The sequence below is a fragment of the Lepidochelys kempii genome, chromosome 4, assembly GCF_965140285.1.
Source record: "Lepidochelys kempii isolate rLepKem1 chromosome 4, rLepKem1.hap1, whole genome shotgun sequence".
NCBI lineage: Eukaryota > Metazoa > Chordata > Testudines > Cheloniidae > Lepidochelys > Lepidochelys kempii.
Genome location: NC_136383.1, coordinates 118,866,697 through 118,890,536, shown reverse-complemented (window position 1 = coordinate 118,890,536; position 23,840 = coordinate 118,866,697). Strand labels below are relative to the sequence as shown.

Here is a 23,840-nt window from a genome sequence, read left to right as displayed (position 1 = left end):
AGGTGGTTTAACTTTTGTGAAATTTGTGTGTAGCTGGTGTATTTGAATTGGTTGGGCATAATAAACTGACAGATCTATTTGTTTGTTCATGTGTTTTTTTTACTAGATGGACATGACCAGCTAAGGCACTGAATGAGTGGCTGTTTTTTTAATTGTAGCTCAGTAAAAATCTGAATAAAAAAATAATACCTGCATAAAGCTATTCTCACTTTCTTCACCAGTTTTCAGGGAAAGTGTCTGAGAGAGAGTACAGTGCCTGCATGTTAATGTGAGGGCCAGCAGAGTACCCAGTGCTGCCAGTGACTTCCATGGAAACTACGGATGCTTAGAATCTCTGAAAAATCTCACCATTGGCACTTACACTCTCAAATGTGGATATAGGCATCCAAATGTGAGCATTTTGGCCTTCATGTTTTAATATTCCTTATAGGATGTTCATCTCAATGAGATGAAATACCTTATACATTTTCTAGTAACTTTTGCTCCTCAACTTTTTCTTTGGCAGTTTAAAGTAACAGTTACTGACAAGCAAATTACACCTCGATTCTTTGCTTTGTCAGATAAGATTTGCAGTAGTGCAGTAATCAGAAGTGAAAGCACATACATGCGCAAAACTGTTAATAATTGAAATATTTGCTTCCACTGTACAGTACTGAAGTTTCAAGGCATGACTGAAATAAATAGACCTCACACTTCTCTTATGCTGGTGCAAATCAGGAATGAGTAAATTCATTGACATTAAGGGAGTCACTTTGGTTTATGTATGAGGAGAGAATTGAACCCACTGACTCCATAATTGTGCACAGAGGCCCCCATCACTTTGATATTCGAGAGCGGGTGTTGGTGAAAGTGTTTTACTCATGGGGAAATTCTGCTCCAAAAAATTAAAAATTCTGTGCTCGATATTTTAAAATTCTGCATATTTTATTTTGCCAAAATAACACAATATAGTCATGTCAGTTTCAATAATTTTGGTAATTTATTTCAAAATACCCGTCTGCAAGTATGCCTGTAACAATACAGACAACAAAAAAGATTAAGGAAATGTTTTTTGACAAACAGAGTCTTTACTAGGCATATTAATAGAGACCTTTGAGTAAGAATTCATTTAAACTACAACACAGAAACTTATTTCCTGCACCCCTCAGAAGCAGTGCATAGGCTTGCGGGAGTCAGGGGTAATGGAAGAGCTGAGAGCAGGAAATAATTGTTGGGAAGGAGCCTGGCAGTGACCCTGGAGGGTTGTTTAGGGTGGATGGGAGAAGTATAGAACAGTTTTTTTGGGGGGGAAGGATTGTTAGGGAGTTGGGGAGCCTCCCCCATGCAGACGCTAGCTGCCCCCTGGCCTGTCCCATTCAGGCAGTCACATCTGCGCCTGTCCCCATGTGTCCCTGCACCCTCACTCAGCCACCCCTCCTCCCCTGTCCCCACGTGGCCATGCACCCCTGCACAGTCACCCTGCCTGCCCCATCCCCATGTGTCCCTGCACCCCCACTCCTATTCAACCCCTGGCTCAATGCTGTCACCCCACTGTCTCCTGTGCTCTCACCTCAGTCTGTCCCCCCCACTAGCCCTTCTGAACCCCAGTCTGTGACCCCCGAGCTGCCCATGTCTGTCCCCCCCCCATCCTGGGTCTCCTCACCTGGCCCCATGGACAGGGTGCTGTGAGGAAGGCAGCCACTGCCTCCTTCTTCTCCACGGCTGGGTGCTCCGGCCCTCTCTTCTTGTGCCACATCAGCCCCTGGTGGTCGAAAGGTGTAATTCAGTGCCTCCTTGGGAGAATCTGTTTTTTGCGGGGTTGGGGGGGAATCTGCAGGGAACATGAATTCTGCACGTGTGCAGTGGTGCAGAATTCCCCCAGGATTAGTGATTTCACATCTACAACAGTTGTTATCTCTTAGCTGGCTGCCTCAGTCTACATGTTGTGTCTCTTCTGGGAACTACACCTATTAGAATATTGTTCTTAAGTGTTTAATACAACCACTTCAGTAGGTCACTTAGGGTGCTTTTGCATTTTCTAACCTCTTTCATCAGGATCTCAGTGCATTAATAACTCTAAGTCTCACAGCACCTGTGAGGCTGAAGTGTTATTCCCATGTTGCAGATGGAGAAACTGAGACCTAGAGAGATTAAATGATTTACGTAGTCACACAGCAAGTCCGTGACAGAGTCAGAGTCCAAGTTCCTAGTTTTCTGTTCTAACCACTACACTCAGTCAGATTCTGACCCTGGATTACAAAAATACAAAACTGGAATAAAATCACTAGCTTTATGGCTGTGTAACTGATGTCAAAGTGTACCTCTCTGCCCCATCTTTATAGTCTCCTCGCCTTTCAATCCTACCCCAGAGGATCAATTTTTGTTTAGCAGTATAGAAACAGCATTTCCCCCCTGCATTACACCTTCTTTGGAGTCAGCAAAAAACAAGGCCCACAAAGCAGTGCTCTGCTTTGAGATTGACTACCATCTAGTCATTTAGTATCTGTCTGAACTGTATGGATATATGTGTCACTTGGGATACATGTATCTTCTACATTCTTAGATGGTCAAATAATAAATTAAATAATTTCTAACAAATTTTCCATCTGACATCTAATAAATTAAGTGATTCATTTTTTAATTATTTGGCCAACTCTCATATTTATTCCCTAGTTGTGTGTTCAAGTGTTCATGTTTATTTACAGTATGCTAAATGAAGGGACACTAGGGTATTAAAAAGAGAATATGTCCAGTAATAAAGACAAACTTTTGTAAGTATGAAACAAAAAAGCTTATTAAAGAGAGATCATATACTAACCTTCAATGTTTTTAAAAAGAAATGTTTATTTCAGAACCTATCATTTAAAATATATAATAATAGAGCATCTTGCAATTTTTCTCTTTGTTTTTGTGACATTCTTAGCTTTGATTATTCTCTCACTTCATTTCTGTATAATCTAAAATAATTTTAACCAGGGCTCACAACATAAACAGTTTAGTCTACATTCTTACAGTTTCAGATTTACCAAATATTTCTTTTTCATGTGAAAACATTTTTGGTTTGCTCAATTTGTGGTGAGTTATCCCTGATAAAAGAGAAGTACAAGAAGTGGGAGGCACTCATAAATCTAAAGAAAACTTGGACTGAACAGCTACCAGTTGCAGTTGTTATTTTGTATTGTAACTTACTGTTTCTGAATGTGCATGTCAGGGTTCCCTCCCCACTCTGAACTCTAGGGTACAGATGTGGGGACCTGCATGAAATCCCCCTAAGCTTATTTCTACCAGCTTAGATTAAAAACTTCCCCAAGGCACAAATTCTTTGTCCTTGGACAGTATGCGGCCACCACCAAGCGATTTAGACAAAGAATCAGGGAAAGGACCACTTGGAATTCCTATTCCCCCAAAATATCCCCCCACAGCCTTACACCCTCTTCCTGGGAAGGCTTGAGAATAATATACCAACCAAATAGGTAAACCAGATTCTTAAAAAACAGAACTTTATAATAAAGGAAAAAAGGTAAAAGAAGCACCTCTGTAAAATCAGGATGGAAGGTAACTTTACAGGGTTATCAGATTCAAAACACAGAGGATTCCCCTCTATGCAAAACTTTAAAGTTAAAAAACAGGGATAAACCTCCCTCTTAGCACAGGGAAAATTCACAAGTTGAAAACAAAAGGTAATCTAATGTGCCCTGCCTTATTTACTTACTCTTTTTGCAATATTGAGACTCACTTTAGGATGGTTTATAGGAGAAGGAGTTTTCTGACCTGGTGCATCTCTGCTTCCCAAGAGAACACAAAAACAAAGAGCACAAACAAAGCCTCCCCCCCACCCCCCAATTTAAAAGTATCTTCTTTCCCCATTGGTCCTTTTGGTTAGGTACAACCAGGTTATTTGAGCTTCTTTACCCCTTACAGGTAAGGAGGAATTCTAGGCTACCCTTAGCTGTATGGTAATGACAGTGCATATGAGCAGTTAGGCACAAACTCCACCTAGACTAGTAGGAGCTGAGGATCAGACCACATGTTAGAAAGATTATTCCCACAGATTTGGAATAAGGTCATGGGTTCCAAGTACAATCTTCCTTTCATACCAGTTTTACAATTGTTAATATATATATATATTTGCAGTGGTAGATCTACTACGTATTCCATATGATTACCAAAGAATGGGATTCTGCTTTTGCTAACTTATCTGAGTAAGGGGAGCTCTCCTTTTCCTTATCTGATTCAATTAATGTCCTTTGGGGGACAGGATTGCTTGGGAGATTAGTAATTGGACTCCTGGGACTGTTCACCTTTTAAGATCTCTAGTTGAAATCTGGCCCACATCAAAAGCCCCCATCTGATGGCTGTTCACTGGCTAACGTGAACTGAGTTGGAGGTCTCAGTCTAGTTCTTGAGAGACATCTCTTGCAAAATAATTCCCACCGCAACTGATGCACAATGGATGCACTTTAAACAATAATAATAAAGCATCTTCCTAGAGACAGAAGAGCCTCTTGCCCAGAGATATACTCTCTCCAGGTCAAGGATGGGGCATTATAGGCAAGTTTGCACTCCAGGTGCCGTGCTATATTATGAATGGAATACTTGAGTTTTCAAGACTGTGAATCTAGTACATTTTAGAAGCATTTCACTTCCCTTTTATAATAAAATTAAAGTGTGTCTGTGAGGGGGGGAGGGAGGAAACCCTAAAAAGCTTATCTTGAAAAGTAAAAACTTTAACTTCAGCAAGGGGGCGGGGGAAGAGATCAGGACTATTGGATGCATGTTACCATGAACCAATAGGGAAAAGGTAGATTCAATCTACTTGTGTGCTGGCTAACATTTAATTGGAGAGTGTGGGCAGAGAGAGGGAGAGAAGAGAGATTGATCAGTAGATTCTAAGTGGAAAGAGCAATCTGAGCATCCCAAACCACATCTAATGTTAATCTATGAAAACAAATCTTGTGCCTTGCTAATACTACGTTAGAAAGTCTGAATGGTGCCTGAAAATTAACCCTCTATAGCTCTGTTTTGTAATTATTTGTATTTTATTCTAATGAGGGAAGTGACGCTGTTTCCAAATTTATTGTGAAAAAATTCTGCTTTTATTTTCACTGTGACAGCCAAGAAAGCTTTAGTCCTCAGAAAAGCCCCAGAACAATTGCTGAGAACTGTAGAGAATTCGGCTAAGGGCTTAATTATGTCTAGGGTGCCTGAGCTTCTGTGGGAAAAGAGAATCTCTTTCTGTGAAATTCCCAACACAGTCATTGCTGTTGGATTAAACAACGCCTGCACTTGCCATTGTGGTTGTAGAAAAATGTTAAATTCTTTGCTGTGTAGACCACTTAATTGAATGTGGTCTTTTATAATAATAGATGGTAGAGGAAGAAATGGATTTATATGTGTCTGCAGAGGAATTTTTCAGAGTGGGGCTCTAGAGCTCAATCTATAGGCTAATAGAGGGGATGTCGAGACAGCGCATTAAGCCAAAGGGAAGGGTGTGCGTGTGTGTGTGTCTCTGTGCATGTGTGTCCTTGCTCTCAAGTGATCTCCTCTAGTCAATTGAAGGTAGATGCATCCAGGGCATGATCTTGCCTTCTAAGGGGCAAGGAGAATAAGGGCTCTATCCTGCAAGGAGCTGAGCGCTCTGGACCAATTCAACAAAGCATTTAAGCATATGCTTAACTTTTTAAGAATGTGAGCAGACTATTCACAAACCCTAAGTGAAAACAACACAGAATCCTTGTGGCACCTTAGAGACTAACACATTTATTTGGGCATAAGCTTTCATGGGCTTATGCCCAAATACATTTGTTAGTCTCTAAGGTGCCACAAGGATTCCTCGTTTTTGCTGACACAGATTAACACGGCTACCCCTCTAAAGCACTAAGTGCTTTGCTGGATTGAGCCCAAAAGGAGAAAAATGAGGCGGCTTCTGAGCAGTGTGCCAATGACCCCCGCCAGCCTTGAGACAGTCATATTGAGTGTTCGCAACTAGAAATCAATCACATGGTTTCTTCTATGTTTAATTATATTCTCTTTTTTTTTCCCCCTCCAAACTCTTGCTATTGCTATTAGAGGCAAATAAGAATCATCCCTCCAGGGCGGCTGCCGGTTCTCTTTTGTGGCATGAGTTTGCTTAGGAAGTATTCACAAAAAATAGTTTAGAGAGACAAGGTGGGTGAGGTGATATATTTTACTGGACCAATTTCTCTTGGTGAGAGGTACAAGTTTTCAAGCCATACAGAGCTCTTCTTCAGGCCTGGGAAAGGACACAGGAGGTAATTGTCCCACTTTGCTAGGCATTGGTGAGGCCTCAACTGGAGTACTGTGTCCATTTCTGGGTGCCACATTTCATGAAAGATATGGGCAAATTGGAGGGAGTACAGTGGAGGGCAACAAAACTAATAAAAGGCTTAGAAAACCAGACTTACGAGGAAAGGTTAAAAAAAACCTGGGTATGTTTAATCTTGAGAAGACTAAGGGCAGGAGGGACCTGATGGTCTTCAAATACATTAAAACCTATTATTTTACAGAGGGCTGTGATCAGTTGTTCTCTATGTCCACTGAAGGTAGGACAACAAGCAGCAAAAGAGATGTAGGTTAGATAATAGGAAAAATATTCTAAGTATAAGGGTAGCTAAGCACTGGAATAGGCTTCCAGGGAAGGTTGTGGAATCCTGGAGGTTTTTTAAGAAGAAGGTTGGACGAATACCTGTCATGGATGGTCTAGGTTTTCTTGGTGCTGCTTCAGAGCAGTGGGCTGGAATAGATGACCTGTTGAAGTCCCTTCTCCATTTCCATGATTCCACTGAATGTGGGCCTGATCCTGTAAATGACAGCATGTGGTGAAGTACTTCACCACTGACTTCAATAGGGCTCCATTTGGGTGCAGCAGTCTGCCTGTGCCCTGTCAGTTTGAGACTCAAGGCCTACAGATCTGAAAAGAACATGATGGTACAGAGAATCTACATTCTGTTTTTTGCTGGATTGAGTAGCCACTTATTTTAAATGCAACCCCTAAAATATTGCATTTAAAATATTAAAATAAAAAAGTGTAAAATATTGAACTTCAATCATGGGTGGATTTTATAGGTTGAACATTCCGTTTAAGTGTCAGTTTTACTAAAATTAGATATTGGTATAAAACAACGTGGTGCCACATGTTTGAGAGGAGGAGAGGGTTGGCAAGATCTTATATATGTTATTCTGACACCCTGAAGATTTTTTTTTTTAATGTTTAGCCACACTGTGTCATTGTCATTAATTCTATATTGTTCAAAATAATGTTTTTATTTTGTTTAGAAAGTACTCAACCAAAGGCGAAGTGCCTAATAAAGCATAATGCAAGAGGAAGGAAGGCCTCCTGGATGAAGCCCACAACAGGGACTCAGGAGAGCTGGGTTGTCTTCCTAGCTGTGATGCCAGCTCACTGCATAGCCTTCGGCAGCTTACTTAGGCCAAACTTTTTAAACTCTGATGTCTAGAATTAAGCGGATTGGGCCTGGTTTTCATAGGGGTTGTGGACCTGCAACTGAAATGTGGGTACACAGTATCTCTGAAAACCAATTGTTGTGAAGTTTGGTGCCAAACTTTAGGCATTCAGGGTTGAAAATTTTGACACTGGGGCTTTGTCCTGAGAAGTGCTGAGCACCTTCATTACTGAACGGAAAGTGTTCAGTTTCTCAAAATATGCATGACATGGTGCCGGATACAACCCTTTGTTTCTTCTGCTTTCCTTTCTGTAAAATGGGATAATAGTTATCTATCTACTTCACAGTGGTACTGAGATGCTTAAAATTAACAGGTGTTTTAAAGCTATTTTTTAAAAGCAAAAATGTATTACTGTTTTAAATGGCAAAATAGCCCCAAATGATATCAGAACATTTATTTTTGTACCCTTCAAAATAAATAAATTCTGTTTTGTATAAACATACTAATTAAGGATATAATACACTTTTTTAAAAGAAAAATATTTGTATTTATATATTTTCAGGAAATATTTGACTTAATTGAATTGAGTTTCTGCTTCAGAGGGCAAGATGTTAACTTAGGAAAAACTTGGCATTTATCTTGTGACAGATCATTTTAATCTAATGAATCTTGCTTTTATCCTACTCATTCTCCTGGGATTAGAAATTGTCTGACTAGGAAAGACTTCCCCCCCCCCCCCTGAAAAGTCACACTTCCTTCTGGAGATGAGTAATGTGTTTGTTTTAATGAGAGAGTCATTTAAAAAAAAAAAATAAAAGACCTCCCTAAATAAGAGAAGTTGCCAAGAAGCAGATAATTTCCTTTTTACTCATATGTAGGGCCCTATCAAATTTGTGGCCATGAAAAAGCATCACAGACTGTGAAATCTGGTACCGCCCACCCGCCAGGAAAATCTGATCTTTTGTATGCTTTTACCCTATGCAGATTTCATGGGGGAGACAGGCATTTCTGAAACTGGGGGTTCCTACCCAAAAGGGGACTGTGTGTGTGTGGGTGTCACAGAGATATTGTAGCGGGGTCGTGGTATTGTCACCCTTACTTCTGCGTTGCCTGCAAAGGTGGCTTGCTGGAGAGCGGCAGCTGCTAGCTGAGGACCCAGCTCTGAAGGCAGCAGCACAGAAGAAAGGGTGGTAATACTGCGACCCCCTTACAATAACCTTGCAACACCCCCCACACACACACACACACACACAAAATTACTGCTATATAAAGGCTGTTACATGGGTTTTTGTACTATGCATTGATAGTTCAGCCCTAGAGGAAGTTACAAAAACTACCATTGTAACAATTTGACACCTTTGCTAGTATCCTCAACAAAAGTGATGCTGGCACGGAGAGTGAATTTCGGTCTCTTTCCAGAGCAAGGAAGAGCTACATGAGCAGGTCGTTGCAAGAAATCAGTTCAGTGTCTTCTTTGTATTGAGAACCTCTGGCACTGGATCTGTGAGCCTGCTGACTTTCCTGAACACTAAAATCGATTGAAATGGGAGGAAGGGTGATCTAGTGCTTAGCGCACACAACTACTTATCAAGAGATCAATATTCTGTTCCTTGCTTTGACACCCTTTCCGTTAAGTGACCTTGGGCAAGTCACCTGACATTTCTGCTGTTTTACAGATGGGAAGATGTGCCTTCTTCACAGGGGTTGTGAAGCTAAGTTCATTATATGAATTTGAAGCACTTTGAGATCCTTGGCTGGAAAGTGCTAGAAGAGTGTAAAATATTGTACTCATCTGTCGAGTGTTTGTGTGTATTTCACTATCTTCTACTGGAGAGTATCAGAACTATTTAACGATCAGAGATGTTAGTTCAAGCGCATTGTGCTTTTAGAACTCAGGTGCTCTTCCTCCATTCCTCCAGCTGCTGCTGCTGCAAAATTCTTGTTAACTCTAGTGTGCAGCTTAGTGGCTACTATTGCTGGCCATGGGCTTATTACAATATTAGGGGACATCTACACAGGGATAAAAGACCTGCAGCTGGTCCGGCTAAACTGACTCTGGCTTCAGGGCTAAATTTCTGTGTAGATGGTTGGGCTCGGGCTAGAGCCCGAGCTCTGGGACATTCCGCTATTGCAGGGTCGCATACCTTGGGCTCCTGCCCAAATGTCTAACCAGCAATTTTGCAGCCCGGAGTCCAAGCCCTGCAAGCCTGAGTCAATTCTGGCTACAAAGAGACTTTTGCATCCATGAGTATAACATACTTTTCCAGAAGGCCAAAATAAATAAAGGAGAACAAAATGAAACACAATTTGCAGGAGGTTTTTTTGGTCAGAGAAAGTTTAGATTATAAACTTTTTCGGGGCTTGGAGTGTATCCACTCTTGTGTTTTGTGGAAGACTGAGCTCACTGTCCGCTTGAGGAACAGCTCTCAAAACAATATTGGGGAGACTCATGGCTAAGGGTATGCATGCTTTATGTGGATGCTGTCCAAGTGCCATTATAAAAAGCAGCCTTTGAAAGCCACTTGTGAACTTTCACCCCATCTTCCCTCTCCACAGACTCAGCATTTTTAAGATTTGTACCTCCATGTTGCCTCCGAGTCTCTTTCGCTATTCTTTGTTTTTGTTCTCCTTGTTGTTCTTAAATTACTTAGCTCTATGTTGTTTACTTCAAAAGAGGGGAGGCTTCAAGGCATATATTTATTTGTTCATTTAGAAAAAGCTCACCATTTCCTGGGCTGAACAGATTAAACCCAAACGCTTGCACCTTTTGTGACCCTCTCTCTTTGTTATATGTTCTAGAAATGTAACCTGTAAATGAGGATTGATCTTGGTTTTTTTATGTGCTCTCCCTGAATACTAAAACTTTATCATAAAAGGTGACTTCTTCATTTCTTTTTTATACCGGGAAAAGTCCTGACATTACTGAAAGAATGACTGGTGGCTTGTTTTGATTTTTTACTGAGGAAGTTCAGACTAGAGTCTTACTCCCATTAACTGTGTTTCTAGACACTCAAGTGTCTCATTATACCTATTTCTTAGAGAACATGACACTCTGGAAGCTCACTAAGCAAGTAGGTACCTGCAAGAATTCTGGTGCAGTTGTCTGTGTGATTTTGAAAAGGGTTTTGCACCACCAACATTCTAGTCTTCTGTTTTCCTCTTTTTCTGACATAGTTCATTAGTGAACTATGGTAATTTATTTGTGAAATAAAGAGGGAGGTTCTGTTGGTTTTATTACTCCACTGGATCTGCAGTGCATTAATCTTGCAGCTGAGTGCCTTTTTCTCTAAAGGGGTTCTGGAGGGTTACAGGAGCCTCCTGGGGCAAACCAGTGTGGCCTGTTTCTTGATTGCAGCATGGGAATGCTTTGACTTTTTCAAGAAGGTGATGATATTCACTCTCACAAGGAGAAGGATGTATTTTTGTATAGCTGCTGGTTGGTTGCAGATCAGATGAAGTGTGTGTCAAGCTGATTAGAGACAACCCATGAGAAATGTGTGTCATTTTCCAAAATGGATATAATAGTGCAGATCATCATGGCAGAGCTGAGAGATGCCATAGAGGTTGGAGAAGTGAATTCCCTCCATTAGGCACAGAGGCAATGCAGCCTAGTGGCTAGAGCACTGGACTTGGATTTTATGGACCTTTTCATAAAAGCTTTAAAACTGCTCTAGTGAATGACCACACGCAAGCCATTTCCTGCCCTGTTCCTCAGTTTTCCAGTCTGTAAAATGAGGATAAAGATACTGACCTCCTTTGTAAAGCACTTGGAGATTGATGGATGAAAAGCACTACAAGAACTAGATGGTATTATTGTAAGAATACTAAAAGCAATTCATTTGTTAGATGTCCGTGTGGTATCAGTTATAGAGTAGCTAGCTGCTTCTTGAGGAATCTCATAGTAATTCTTTCTTAAAGAGAAAGTGGATGATGTAGAGGATGGAGTTGGGTAGCGTACAATTAAGTATCTCTGAGTTCCAATCCTGTGTCTGACATTGACTGATATAGAATCATAGAACTGGAAACGACCTCGAGAGCTCATCTAGTCCAGTCCCCTGCACTCATGGCAGGACTAATTATCTAGACCATCCCTGACAGGTGTTTATCTAACCTGCTCTTTAAAATCTCAAATGATGGAGATTCCACAACCTCCCTAAGCAATTTATTCCAGTGCTTAACCACCGTGACAGAAAGTTTTTCCTAATGTTCCACCTAAACCTCCCTGGCTGTAATTTAAGCCCATTGCTCAAAGGTTAAGAAGAACAATTTTTCTTCCTCCTCCTTGTAACAGCCTTTTAGATACTTGAAAACTGTTATCATGTCCCCTCTCAGTCTTCTCTTTTCCAGACTAAACAAACCCAATTTTTTCAATCTTCCCTCATAGGTCATGTTTTCTAGACCTTTAATCATTTTTGTTGTTCTTCTCTGGACTTTCTTCAATTTGTCCACATCCTTCCTGAAATGTGGCACCAGAACTGGACACAATACTCCAGTTGAGTGGAAGAATTTCTTATCATGTCTTGCTTACAACACTTCTGCCAATACATCCCAGAATGATGTTAGCTTTTTTTGCAACAGCGTTACGCTGTTGACTCATACTTAGCTTGTGATCCACAATGCCTCCCAGATCCTTTACCACAATACTCCTTCCTAGGCAGTCATTTCCCATTTTGTATGTGTGCAACTGATTGTTCCTTCCTAAATGTAGTACTTTGCATTTGTCCCTATTGAATTTCATCCTGTTTACTTCAGACAGTTTCTCCAGTTTGTCCAGATCATTTTGAATTTTAATCTTATCCTTCAAAGCACTTGCAACCCCTCCCAACTTGGTATCGTCCTCAAACTTTATAAGTGTACTCTGTATGTCATTGTCAAAATCATTGATGAAGATATTGAACAGAAATTGACCCAGGACTGATCTCTGGGGGATCCCACTGGTTATGCCCTTCCAGCATGACTCTGAACCACTCTGGGAACAGTTTTCCAACCAGTTTTGCACCCATCTTATAGTAGCTCCATTTAAGTTGCATTTCCCTAGTTTATTTATGAAAAGGTCATGAGGGACAGTATCAAAAGCTTTACAAAAATCAAGTAATACCACGTCTACTGCTTCCCTCCTATCCACAAGGGTTGTTACCCTGTCAAAGAAAGCTATCAGGGTGGTTTGACATGATGTGTTTTTGACAAATCCATGCTGACTGTTACTTATCCCCTTATTATATTCTAGATGTTTGCAAATTGATTGCTTAATTATTTGCTCCATTATCTTTCCGGGTACAGAAGTTAAGCTGACTGGTCTGTAATTCCCAGGGTTGTCCTTATTTCCCTTTTTATTGATGGGCACTATATTTACCCTTTTCCAGTCTTCTGGAATCTCCCCGTCTTCCATGACTTCTCAAAGATAATCCCTAATGGCTCAGATATCTCCTCAGTCAGCTCCTTGAGTATTCTAGGATGCATTTCATCAGGCCCTGGTGACTTGAAGACATCTAATTTGTCCAATTAATTTGTAACTTGTTCTTTCCCTATTTTAGCCTCTTCTGATCCTACCTCATTTTCACTGGCATTCACTACCTTAGACATCCAATCATCATCAGCCGTCTTGGTGAAAACCGAAACAAAAAAGTCATTAAGCATGTCTGCCATTTCCACATTTTCTGTTATTCTCCCCGTCCCACATTAAGTAGTGGGCCTACCCTGTCCTTGGTCTTCCTCTTGCTTCTAATGTATTTGTAGAATGTTTGCTTGGTACCCTTTTATGTCTCTAGCTAATTTGATCTTGTTTTGTGGCTTGACCTTTCTAATTTTGTCTCTACATACTTGTGTTATTTGTTTATATTCATCCTTTGTAATTTGACCTAGATTTCACTTTTTGTAGGACTCTTTTTTTATTTTTAGATCATTGAAGATTGCCTGGTTAAGCCAGTATGGTCTCTTGCCATACTTCCTATCTTTCCTACACAGTGGGATAGTTTGCCCTTGTGCCCTTAATAATGTCTCTTTGAAAAATTGCCAACTGTCTTCTGTTGGTTTTTCCCTTAGATTTGCTTCCCATGGGATCTTACCTACCAACTCCCTGAGTTTGCTAAAGTCTGCCTTCTTGAAATCCATTTTCTTTATTTTGCTGTTCTCTCTCCGACCATTCCTTAGAATCATGAACTCTACCCTTTCATGATCACTTTCACCCAAGCTGCCTTCCACTTTCAAATTCTCAACCAGTTCCTCCCTATTTGTCAAAATAAAATCTAGAATAGCCTCTCTCCTGGTAGCTGTCTCCACCTTCTGAAATAAAAAATTGTCTCCAATACATTCCAAGAACTTGTTGGATAATCTGTGCCTTGTTATGTTGTTTTCCCAACAGATGTCTGGGTAGTTGAAGTCCCCCATCACCATCAAGTCCTGCACTTTGGATGATTTTTTTAGCTGTTTAAAAAAAGCCTCATTCACCTCTTCTTCCTGGCTAGGTGGTCTGTAGTACACCCCTACCATGACACCACCCTTGTTTTTTACCCCTTTTATCCTTACCCAGAGACTTTCAACAAGTCTGTCTCTTATTTCCATCTCAATCTCAGTCCAAGTGTATACATTTTTAATATATAAGGCAACACCTCCTCCCTTTTTTCCCTGCTGGTCCTTTTTTCCCTGTCATCTTCTAATGGTTGGGGCAACTTTCTGCTTCTGTTTTCCCCATCTGTAAAATTAGGATAATAATGCTCCTCTTACAAGGATGTTGTGAAGGCTAATGTTTGAGGTGCTTTGAAAAACAAGTGCTTCAGAATTTTCAAAATATTGAACCAGCCTATTTTAAAGCATTTTAAGACCCCCATACACTTTTCCATCCATTTCAAAATGTGTCCTTTCCAGTTTCTGTAGTGAAATTGAGAACTTTTATTTGTAATTTTTACATGAACATTTCAGTTATTTTTTCCCCTTGTGCCTCATGACTCTTTTTATTTAAATTTATTTAATCTCTCCCCCCACTCTTTCTCCAGAATCAAAAGCTTAGCTTACATAGTGGGATATATTTTCATCCTGGTGCCTGGGAAATGAGTTGGGCAACTATCTTTGTAGCTAACAAGAATTGTGCCAGCCACCTTACTCCCTCCACATATGATGAGAATGTGCCCTGGCACAAACAGTATTCTGTTATTGGTGCGGGGGAAAATACTGGCACTTAAAATTTTTATATGAAACATTTCTTCTTACTGTATGCACAATAAAAAGTTAAATTGAAGTCAGTTTAATTAATCCAGGCTGCAGATGATCATTGACTTGGCTTGAAATCTAATCCTCTTACTCATAAATTGCTTACTCAAGTCCAGGAGTGGAATGCAGGGCAGTGCATAGAATCATGGAATATCAGGGTTGGAAGGGACCTCAGGAGGTCATCTAGTCCACCCCCCTGCTCAAAGCAGGACCTAATCCCCAACTAAATCATCTAGTTCTGCAGGCTGTTTGAATGGACCATTATGCTGCGTGTTGGCATTGTGTGCCGAGATCTGTTGTCCCCATGATCTCACACTTCCCTATTTGGCATGAAGGCAACTGCAGTCCATTTCATTCAAATTAGGTGTGGCCCTTCATGGTTTAAGAAAGCTGCCAGTGTGGCCTTTTCTCATTATTGGAGGCAGTGTGGCTTTATGGATTGACTGCACACGGGTAGCTAAAACAGCTGCATTTGTACTTTGGTTCTGCAATTGAATCACTGGCATGAGGCCCTGGTAAAGTTCAGTGACATTTGACAGGAACTGAATCAAAAGAGTTCTATAGAAATTATTATTTTAAAATGATCTTCATTACATTCTGTAGGATTTTAAACCAATTTACAGAATTGTATAGCAGGGATATATAATTCCCTTCGTTCTATCAGAAGCTTACTTAAAAATAGTTTTACACAAAACTTATTACTTTCTAGTTAAGTCCCTTAGGACGACTTCTCCTAATATTCAACTGTGGGAGCCAAAAGTTAAAATACATGAAAATGACCCAGTTTTCAGAAGGAGGCACAGATGCTTTTTATGATTGGTTAGTCTAATTTTATGACTGATTTCAATCGTAGCTGTTAAGCAAAGGCTGAGCATGTTTGAAATTCCCACCTTAAGTGCCTAGCCTTTGGCACCTAGATATGGAAGAGTTTGGTCGTAACATGTCTGCTTCACCTTCCCCGTCTGTAAAACAAGGGTAGTTATACTTTCCTTCCTCTATAGGGCCTTAAAAGGATGAAGCAGTTAACGTTTGTACAGCACTTTTAAAATGTAAGATATTACATAAATGTTATATGCGATTAATATCTGCTGCACTTTTTCATCTTCTCTCTTAAAGAGGATAAAGGTTGTTTTCTAGAATCAATGCCTTCATTGTAATTCCTTTCTGGATTTGTCCATTTGTCATTTTCCATCACTCCTAAATCTGGAATGAAGGGAGAGCTTGACTTGATGTACATCTGTTCACTTTGCATGCAATTAACAAACAATTAAGAAAAAGCACAATCATGGCAAGCTAGCACAAAATCGAAACTGTGGAAAAATCTTTTGCCAAAAATGTGTTTGCATCATTCATATAAACAAGCAAGCTTGCAGTGACAGACCTTTTTTCTTTAAAGGGATACTGTCAAGGTTTACAGACTCCAAATTAACCATCTTTCCTTCCTCCTACTCCAGTGGTAGTCTAGCTTCTTCAAAACATATCCTTTGTATGGTAAATCTCCTGAAATACAGCGGTCCACTATTTCACTGGCTGTCCTGTCTTTGTCCTTCAGTCTGCCATTGTTTGACTGGCAGGTATTAGTATTATAGAAAGCTAAGTTGAGCTTTCATTATTCTGTTGCCAGTGTGTATCCCATATAACCAGTATAAAAAGAAGGACCACACTGGAGAAGATCTAGGGTGCAGTGGAGCCTTTTGTCCCATTCCACTTACTTTATTATCTTTAACAGTTAGCTGGTCGCTAAGTAGTTTAAAGCCAAAACCAGAGGGGTAGCTGTGTTAGTCTGTATTCACAAAAACAACGAGGAGTCCGGTGGCACCTTAAGACTAACAGATTTATTTGGGCATAAGCTTTCATTGCATTGTATTTAAACTTCAGTGAATATAGATTTTGTTTGGATATAACATTTCACCATAGGGCTGACAACCCAAAAAATTAAATTTTGCTAGTATTTGAGGATAAGAAAGTGAAACTAACTACTTCATTAATGGTGAGAAGTTCAAACTCCTTTTGGAACTCAAACTCCTGTTGAAACTCAAACAGACTTTTTTAATACGATTTTTTTTTTTTTTACTTGACAGTGCCCCTTTAAGACTGAATGGTGTTTCAAGTGGGACGTAACTGGGGAAGAAGTTTTCAGTGTTCTGCTTCGGACTGTTTTCCTGAAGGTTTGTGAAATGAATTCTCCTAGTGCAAGTTAAGACTACAGCATCATGGCTTTAATTGGGAAAAATTCATATATGACCTCTGGTAGCTTTACCTGATTAAAGAAAACAGAATTAGGATCCTTTGAAAATATTAACATCAGGGAGTTTTAGGGCTCTTTAAGACATCTGTGATTTAATCTCTTTCACATTACCTACTCTAGCTCTGGCTCGAGCCAGATGAAAATAGAAAAGTATTAAGAATGAGTCTTTAGAGGGCAAAAATCAATCTCATTTGGCCAAGAGTGAGAACAGGCACTACGAGCTGGGCTTATAGATGTCATTTATACACGCAATGGCAGTCCTTAGGTTTTTTTTATATCTAAGTATCAAAGGCACACTTTTATTATGTCTTTCAAAAGTCATTTTTGGATTTTTTGTTGTTGTTCTGTGGGTGAAGTGGGGGGAAAAATGAAATCTCAAGAACCAATTCAATTTAATTCAGGGATTGCAACTGCAGATGAAACGTTATAGCCTTTTCTTTAGGAAAGGAAATGGTCCTGTCAGATTAGAGGCTATTGAATCCTTATGCTAATTGCAAGAGCATTTATGTGCACAGTCTAGTAATTATCTGTAATTTTAAGGAAGACAGATGTAGCATTAGCTTCTGATTTAGATAACAGCCTTATTAATTTTCAAGTGAGCAGCAGAAGCAGCAGATGGTGAGATGAGGGAAGTAGTCAAATGTTTGCCATTGATAGCTCTTACTTTTGTGTAATAAATTTGGCTGGTGATTGGCTAAGCCAGCAGGGTCCTGATTGCTATCAGGACTCCAACCAGCTGGGTCCTTCCTGGGGCTGTTTTCAGAAGGCTGGTGCATGCTAATGTGTGTACTGCTGAGGACATGACAAGTATTGTATTGTTTTAGTTGTGATGCCATGGGATGGCTTTTTATGTAAGTAGACACACTGATAATACTCTGAGACCAACAGATCCAAGGCTTCCTCAGTGAGATTCTTTGGTCCATGAAAAGCAAAACATGCAAACAAAAAATCTTCACCTGTTACAAACTGAGCCACTTCTTTAAAAATCAGTAAGGTGTGGGGATTTTTGCATGTGAGATGTTGGTGGAAGCGTATCTGGCAGTACTGACCCTTTAATGTTACTTGGGATTATAGGAAGAACTGCTCAGTCATGAGCGGCACCTTTTAGTCAGTTATTGTTGAGCTTGCTATTCAGGAAATGATCCAGCGAGTTAAGGTACTAGACAGGTGGCACGCATGATTCCTGGTGAGGATCTTGTTAATCTGCAGAGAGCCCCTCCACCACTGATAAATTGGTGATTGGTCAAAGATGGGGCATGCAGGTGGTGGGAATTACACACTGCCTGAGCTGTGATCATTCTGTGGATGAGGAGAGGACTCCTTCACCAGGGCCGTCATTCTGGCACTTTTCACGAAACTAAATTGACTCCAGTGGGGTCCCTCTTAGTGAATGCATTCAAAATCACGTTAACCTACCTACATGAGAGTACAGCTTGGTGAATGTATGTAACAAAGTCAGAGGATACCACGTACGGACTTGTGTGTTGCAGCATATAGATGTTTCTTTTACAGTAATGACAGTTGAAGTGCTGCATGCATAATTTTCAGTCAGTTAGTTCTGGCAGCACTGAATCTCTGGACATATTTCTGCAGTGTTATGAAACATTGTACCACTGGAGAATAATTTGCAAGATTGGAAAGGACCAGCTTTAAGTAAGCAGGGATCAGACACAACTGGCAGGTCAGTTTCCTTAATTACAGTAGACTACTGGACATTAAATGATGAGGTCACTGTTTCCTGACAGCTGACTTATATCTCTCATGTTCTGCTTCTGGCGGGAAGAACACGAATCCAGCTATTTGTGTATTTTTCTCCTTTTGCCCATAAGTGAAATTACCAAGTATTAAATGTCAATAATTAAAATAACAAACCACTAATTTTCTTCAAACCTGGCTTGATTTTTATTCAGTGGAGCTATTTAAGTGAGCAGGGACTGGAAAAGGGTTTGCAGAGTCTAACCCAAAGGTTGGGAAGAAAAACAGATGCAAGATCAGATTGGGCACAACTGTTAGAGCAGGGAGAGTGTGGAGATCATTGTGGAAAGGAGTGCTGAAAGAAGTGTGTTTAAGGAGGTATTTCAAGGGGTCAGGGAAGAGAAGATGTTTGGCAGAGAAGAGGAAGACTTGCCAAGCATATGGAGCAGCATGACAGAATGCAGGGAGCTTAGAGAATAATAAGGTGAAGGAAATGGATAGAATGTAGAGAGTGGAAGAGGAGCAGGGGGAAATGAAAACAATGGGGTCAGATTTTATGTAGGATTTTGTAGAGGAGAATATAAGGCTTGAAATGGATATTGTAAGAGACAAGAACCCAATGAACTGATTCAGACAGGGGAGGAGAGGTGGATGGAGTAGTAGGAGAGGAAGATGATTTTATCATTGGCATCTAGTGTTTTTGTGTTAGCATTTAGACAAATTTGATTTAATTTTTCATTCTTGATGCTCAATTCAAATGACATCTATATATCGTTAAAATAGTAGATCAGATTCTCATCTGGTGTGAATTAGGTTAGTGCCATTGAAATCAATGAAACTATGGCGATTTACACCAGATGAGGTTCTGGAGCATCACATTTAATTAACAGATATGATAAGATGACACACTTTTTATGCAGTTCTGATGACTATTTGTTCACTCACAATCTGCCTGTATAGTGTATAAATATATTTGAGTGGGCTTTTTGTTGGTTGGGTAGGTTGTTTTTTTTCAGTCCATAGTCCAAGCTTCATGTTCAGGAAGGCTGCAGTAATTTTTGAAAATGTTTTAAAACAGATTTTTAAGGATGTGCATTTTTTTCAGCTAACTCTTCCCTCTGAAAACCAGTACTCTTCAAGAACATTTTGACAACCAAAAACTAAAATTGTATTCAGCCTTGGTGAATTAAAAGCTTAATTTGTTCACACAATATAGCAACACATATTTATGCTTCATAAAGTTTTGGAGGTTCCACCCCTGAGTACAACATTGTAAATATGACTAATTAAAGCAATATAGCACTTACATGATTTTTCAAGATCCATATTATAATTTTTGTTAAGCGGAGAAGCCTGATTGGATAGATCTTCAGCCAGCCACATGTTGTTATAACTTAAAGCAATAAAATAAAAATCCAACAGACAGAAAAATCATGGGCAGATTTCCGCTGAATTTCTGTATATGAGCACATTGCAGATAAAACTGCAGCTGTTGTCCATTAAATTCTCTCTGAGAATAGCTGCTGGCATGCTCTGTCCTGCCTTCAGTGTACTGTAGAGAACCCAATTGAAAAGCAGGTTCAGAACATCTCTCATATTTCCCTTACATGCATGCAATATGCCACAAAATGCTGAAGTCACTTTTTCCTTTTGAAATCTATCATAGAATCATAGATCTAACCTCTCTGTAACACTGTTTACTGTCTTGATAGAGTTGGGCATAGGAATTACTGTGTAGGACTTTTCACATATTTTTGATTCACCTATACAATCTTTCAGATTGCCTGTTTTGGCCCTTGTGTCTCAGCATAGATGTAAATGTGCTACTGAGAGTACTATTTCCAGTTACGATGATGATATTTGAAAATTTTGGAGTTTTTTGGGTCTGAGTAAATAACACTTATGTGTCTACATGCACTCATGACTTTTTGTCGTCTAAGAGAATATGTATTTAAGTGAGAAAGTCTCCTTGTTTATTTTAAAGACCTTAATATGAATTTATTTGATAAAATATCATTTGCCATTGACCTCAGTGGATCCGGGATTTCACCAGTGTCTCCTAAGAAGCCCTTCTTTTCTAATCACTATATAATATGCATTTTCAAAACTGTCATTTGTCCTATTTTTGTAAGAAATTTCAAAATATAGTTTAGACCCTTGGGGCTAGCTTTTTAATGGGTTTCTAAAAATGCACTTGTAAAGTGTACATGTTCATCAGTTTTTTGTGTGTGAGCAAATAGCTGCAATTGCAAGCACATTTTCAGAGCTTAGTCTTTGGTCTTGAGGATTTGGCCCAGGGAATTTCAAAGTCAATAATGAGGGTCCATCCTTGGTTATGCCTTTGTGCCTAGACATTATATCTGATGTGGACTTATTTTTAGGTTTCGGGATTGACCCAAACCTCGTAGAGAGCTGACACTAAATCCATGCTGCCAGAGTTCCTGTTCCTCTCCAGTCCATTGTGCTACCAGCACAGTGGATCTCTAAAGTAAAGCTTTCTAAACTATTTGGTCTTAGTTTAATGCCATGTGGTATGCACCCCGCACAAACTGTCTTAGAAGAGTGGCTGGGCTCTGAGTTACTGCACATACTTCGTTTCACTTCCTTTGCTTTGTCTCCGTAGATTGTAAAATGTATCTTAATGCAAATTTTGGTAATTTGCACTGTCCAAGCCCCACATTGATGCTGTTCATAACCAGGAGGAGAGAAAAAAGAAACCATGAGGGACAACTGGTTAGGGTAGAGGTTCTCAAACTTTTTTACTGGTGACCCCTTTCACACAGCAAGTCTCTGAGTGGGTTTTGCTTTGTGGTTCTGCATCCAGTCTTTCTTGTATATGGCTATGGAGAGGGTTCTTGCATCCAGTAATGCTTGATTTCCCAGAATCCTGCTCCCTACCTTACTCGGTAGAACTGCAGCAGCTCCGCTGCCAGGAGATCCCTCTGTGTGTACTCCAATGCATGCTATATGGGACTACATCTTAAATCCACCTGGACACTGTAGCTGGTGTAGAACTCAGTGGCCCACTTGTTAAGTTGGGCATATCTTTTCTGCAAGCACATTAAACCAATTCTCAGTGATTTGCACTGGTTGTGTCTTAGTTTTGGAGTTGATTTTAAGCTGTTGGTTTAGATCTGTAATACCATAAATGCTCTGGGTCGTACCAATCTAAAAGACCCAAAATGCAACTTTTGACCTTAATCTTTGGAAACTTTTGACCTTAATCTTTGTCTCAATTCTCCATCTGTAAAATGGGGATAATAATACCTCCTATTTTACAGAGGTGTTGTGAAAATAAATTCATTAATATTTGTGAAGCACTCACATACTATAGTAATGAATGCCATAGAGAAACCCAGGAGAAAATTAATTCTGCCTTTAGAGTAGGGTTTGAATAGTTGTGCAGTAAATGAGGCCTGGGCTGCACACTGAATAATGAGGAGAAAACAAAATATAGAATAGCCGCTCATTAAGCAAGCACCATCATCCTGTGCACGGAGTGTGGCAGGGTTCCTGTGGAAAATAAAGTGTGTGGTTTATATAAAGTATGGAGTTCATATAATTAAAGACTATACCAGGAGGGATAGCTCAGCGGTTTGAGCATTGGCCTGCTAAACCCAGGGTTGTGAGTTCAATCCCTGAGGGGGCCATTTAGGGATCTGGGGCAAAAATTGAGGATTGGTCCTGCTTTGAGCAGGGGGTTGGACTAGGTGACCTCCTGAGGTCCCTTCCAACCCTGATATTCTATGATAATGCAAATGTACAAGTGGGCCAAATTATGATTGCATAGGCAACTTTAAATTCAGGAATTTCCAAACTTTTGAATGCTTAACTTTGCAACCTTCATAACATTCTTTAGTGTGCAATGTTGATATAGTTTGAGACTTTGCTGTTTTGGAGGACTTGTTGAAACCTCTTGGGAATTTATGTACTTTTTCAAAGGCTCTGCTTTAAATTTCTGTTACACTCACAGCTATATTTGACAGCCCAGGCAACATAAGATTTGCCAAATACCAGAGAAGGTAGGAAACTGGAGATGGAAAAGATCTATATGTTTAATCAGTCTTGTGCAAGTTTTTTCCCCTGTGTATTTTCTAGGGCTTTTTCTGTTCTTGATAGAAACTGTGGTTCAGACCCTGAAGTCCTAACTTGTTTTTTTGTTTCACCCTTTCTTGGTCAAAAGTGAGTGGAAGGACTTTTGGATATGGTCCCACGTATTCTGGTTTTATCATCTGATTCCCCTTTTTAAATTAGTAACAGACTAGACAAATACTCAGAGAAGCTTTAATGTCAAATTCACATAATACAAAATATTCCTAGTTTGCATGGAAGATAATCGATTTAAAATATACATGCCTATGAATGTAAAAGAGGTTTTAAGTGTTAGCTGCTGGTGATTGAGGTACTGTTACAAGAATTAGACTGCTTAGTACAAAAATAGAAACATTACACTGAAAAATCCAGTGGTTGCCTTCTATGTATGTCTCCCTCCATCGTTACATTAGTTTGTGTTTCAATTGAATTAGTTAATTTGCTTTCTGACATTTTTGCTCTTTGAGTAACAGAGATCCTGACCTAAAAACAGATAAGCAGGCAGTCCTCAAGCAGGGTCCATATGAGCTCATGGGGTGCATTGTATGCTTTAATTTATTTTATTTAACATGCATTACCCATATCCTCGAGTCTTTTTTGTGTATCTGGCCACCATCTGCTACTGAGATCTGGAGTCTGGGGCAGAGCTTTTGTCTTCTATCACATAATTTCTGTCCACCTTTTGTAGCATATGAGACTTCATTGCCTGAGTGTGTTTGTTGGTACTGTAACAGTTGCTTATCTTCTGTGGTTCGATGCAACACAGGAGTTGAGTTAGTGTATGAGCTATGAAGCAAGACTTGGAATGTCATGGTGACAAGATGATGTGAACCAAAATAAACGGAGACGCTGCAATGTAAGAAACTCAAATTTCTTCATTGGTAAGAATAGTGGAATCTGGAAAGGAAAGTGAAACAAAATTCACTGAAAAATAAGCATGGCCTGGGCTTTCTATTTAGTTTGGACTCCAAGGTGGAGTGAGATCCATATGTCTGTACTTTTCAGAGTATATTTTGGGGAGGAAAAAAAACATTTTTTGCTTGAAAAATATATCTTTAGAGGAAAACTTCAAAAACTTAAGTGGATTATGCTTTACATTTCTGTTCTTAGTTACTGAAATTTCTTATTTGTGCAACACATTGTTACAACTAGCTTAATTTATACAATTAATATTATGTTAAATAATTATAATATT

The 23,840-nt window shown here is 39.7% G+C and overlaps 1 protein-coding gene across 3 annotated transcripts in view; it reads left to right on the top strand.

The window, feature by feature from the left end:
• AFAP1 (actin filament associated protein 1) overlaps positions 1 to 23,840 on the top strand; it is a 168,142-nt gene that overhangs the window by 36,517 nt on the left and 107,785 nt on the right. For 2 of the 3 annotated variants that reach the window (XM_073342601.2, XM_073342599.2), the window contains exon 2: positions 16,692 to 16,778. The exons of the other annotated variant lie outside the window; for it this stretch is intronic. In XM_073342601.2, coding sequence (XP_073198702.1) covers positions 16,709 to 16,778 — 70 coding nt within the window. In that variant the 5' untranslated portion in view covers positions 16,692 to 16,708. The remainder of the gene's footprint in view (positions 1 to 16,691; positions 16,779 to 23,840) is intronic. 3 annotated transcript variants of the gene reach the window in all.